Source organism: Aulonocara stuartgranti (genome assembly GCF_965226115.1).
Source record: "Aulonocara stuartgranti genome assembly, chromosome: 22".
Lineage (NCBI taxonomy): Eukaryota > Metazoa > Chordata > Actinopteri > Cichliformes > Cichlidae > Aulonocara > Aulonocara stuartgranti.
Genome location: NC_138957.1, coordinates 500,001 through 502,500, shown reverse-complemented (window position 1 = coordinate 502,500; position 2,500 = coordinate 500,001). Strand labels below are relative to the sequence as shown.

The 2,500-nt window shown below is 46.2% G+C and overlaps 1 protein-coding gene across 1 annotated transcript in view; it reads left to right on the top strand.

Annotated features, from left to right (window-relative positions):
• LOC309699279 (protein 4.1-like) overlaps window positions 1-2,500 on the top strand; it is a 53,387-nt gene that overhangs the window by 19,416 nt on the left and 31,471 nt on the right. The window contains 4 exon segments of the mRNA XM_082522216.1: window positions 226-313; window positions 835-987; window positions 1,077-1,174; window positions 1,255-1,430. Coding sequence (XP_082378342.1) covers window positions 226-313; window positions 835-987; window positions 1,077-1,174; window positions 1,255-1,430 — 515 coding nt within the window.

Genomic DNA, 2,500 nt, shown 5'->3' with positions numbered 1-2,500 from the left:
AATAATGGATTGCATTTATACAGCACTTTTCAGGGCCCTCAAAGCGCTGTACAGTTCACTCTCACATTCACACACTGGTGGAGGCAGCTGCAGGGGAAACACTTGTTTCTAAAGTGAAACATGTAGTAAAGCAGCTGACGCCGTTACACATTTAACATCCAAGTGTGGATTCAGTCAGTGTCACAGAAGCTAAAGATTTTGGATTTCTTTGGGGTGCCATCGCAGATCCATGAGCCCAGCGCAGGCAGATCTGATGTTCCTAGAGAATGCCAAGAAACTTTCCATGTATGGAGTGGACCTCCACCAGGCCAAGGTGAGCATCCTCAGCTGCTCTTATTATTCCTCTTCTTCCTTATAGACTATTTTTAACTGCTCCAATCAATAAATAGTGAGTAGTGATTCACCCTTGTTTTCCATGCTAACTTTGGGAGCAGGTAGTTCACGTACTTCACAGAGAACCTGTCCTCTAACATGTCGGCATGAATGTGGTGCTCCCTGTGGCGTCTGTGCAGTGTGACAGTGTGCACACCAGAAATAAGGTCATTCTCCTCACATCAGAGCAGCTATTAAAAATAAATATAGGAGAGCACTTTGAAGATGATACTGCCCCCCTGTGGATGCTTGGGAGCAGCACACGTCGGTTGCACCACCAGTCAGAAAAGAGCTTAACAGTCCAGATGAAGTAAACATAACCAGGTGTAGTGATCCAAGGAGCATCCTTTAGACCACTGCGTGCTGACTGGGCTGGAAACTTTCTATCATTCAGTATCTCCTGTTTATTTATTTGCCTACATTGCTTTAGGAGTTATTTCTTTCATTCTGAATATCTGTTAGGATCTGGATGGAGTTGACATCATACTGGGGGTTTGTGCCAGTGGTCTGATGGTTTACAAAGATAAACTGAGGATCAACCGTTTCCCCTGGCCCAAAGTCCTCAAAGTCTCATACAAACGAAGCAGCTTCTTCATCAAAATAAGACCATCCGAGGTAAACCGCCACAAAAACGTCCTTTTTGTTTTTCGTCCTTCTAAGGTCTGTTAGTCTTGTTCACAGCAGGTTTGTGTCTGTTCTAACAGGTGGAACATTATGAGAGTGCCATTGGATTCAAGCTTCCCAACTACAAGGCAGCCAAAAAGCTGTGGAAAGTGTGTGTCGAACATCACACCTTCTTCAGGTGTTGTATTCTCATCGTGCTGCATTTCTGAAGGAGCTGTGGCTTTTTTCAGAGCTGAAGATCAATATTCTTATGTGCAGGCTGACCTCCTCTGAGATGGCCACCACCCCAAGGAAGTTCCTAGCATTGGGCTCGAAGTTTCGTTACAGCGGTCGGACTCAGGCGCAGACCAGACAGGCTAGCTCTCTGATTGACAGACCAGCTCCCCTTTTCCAGCGCTCCTCCAGCAAGAGGAACTCTCGCAGTCTGGATGGAGGTACGCCTTTACTAACAGACGGACTCTGTGTTGCACTCGTGTTTTTCAGTCTGGCCTATGAGTCCTTGGGCAAACAGCGACAACAGACCTGTATGTATAAAACGGTTGGGTGCGCCCATGCTGCCATCGGTTTTAGCCAAAACTCTTGACCCACTGGTGCAATCGAAAAATTCCAACAGTTCCTGAAATTATCTGTGCTTTTTCAGTAGTATTATGGTCGTTACGGCGGACAAAAGGCAAAAGAAAGAGAATTTGGCAGAAAGTTAACAGAAGAAGAGGGAAAATCTGCTTCATCACCTGCTGAAAGACAACAACAACCAACATGAGCACGAGTAACGGTCAACAATTAAATGTTGCTGAGCAGCACACTAATGATACAAGACATGTTCAGAGGCAGCAGACCGAGATAGTGTGTCTGTGAGCACCTGTGTTCGTAAGGTTTCCCTATTTAAGTATTTATTGGTGTGTGTGTGTGTGTGTGTGTGTGTGTGTGTGTGTGTGTGTGTGTGTGATTGAGATTGAGACACAGCTGGCCAGGAGGGGACAGAGGAGGAATGCCTCTCCTGCACCTCTGTGATGCAAGAGGTGCTGGGGATGGAGCAGGAGGAGGGAGGCAGGCTCTCAGCAGACCGTGATCTTTGCAGGGCTGCTGCGGCGCCGTACATGCGTTTACTGTAATGACCCTAATATGACTAAAAAGCACAGAGTTGCTGCTTTCACAACCTGTTGTAATTCTTTCAGTTGAGGTCCAGGAGTTACAGATGTTGGAAGAAAAGTTGCAAACACCTGTTTGACGCCAGCAACAGGTTTAGGCTTTCGAGGGTTAATCAGTCCGTTCACGTGTATACGTGTGTTCTGTGTCGGCTTCTTTGCTTTTTACAGTCAGCTGGTGGCTTTGATGTGTTTCAGGATTTGAGTGACATTTCTATACAAAGACTGATTCACAAAGATAGCTGCCAAGAGCACAGTGGCAGCACACAGTGCACTCGGACTGGGTGCTTTTTGTAGTACGAGTACTTTTGAGCTGATTCAGTTGACTTGCTTCCTAAACCCTTGGGTACATTAATGGG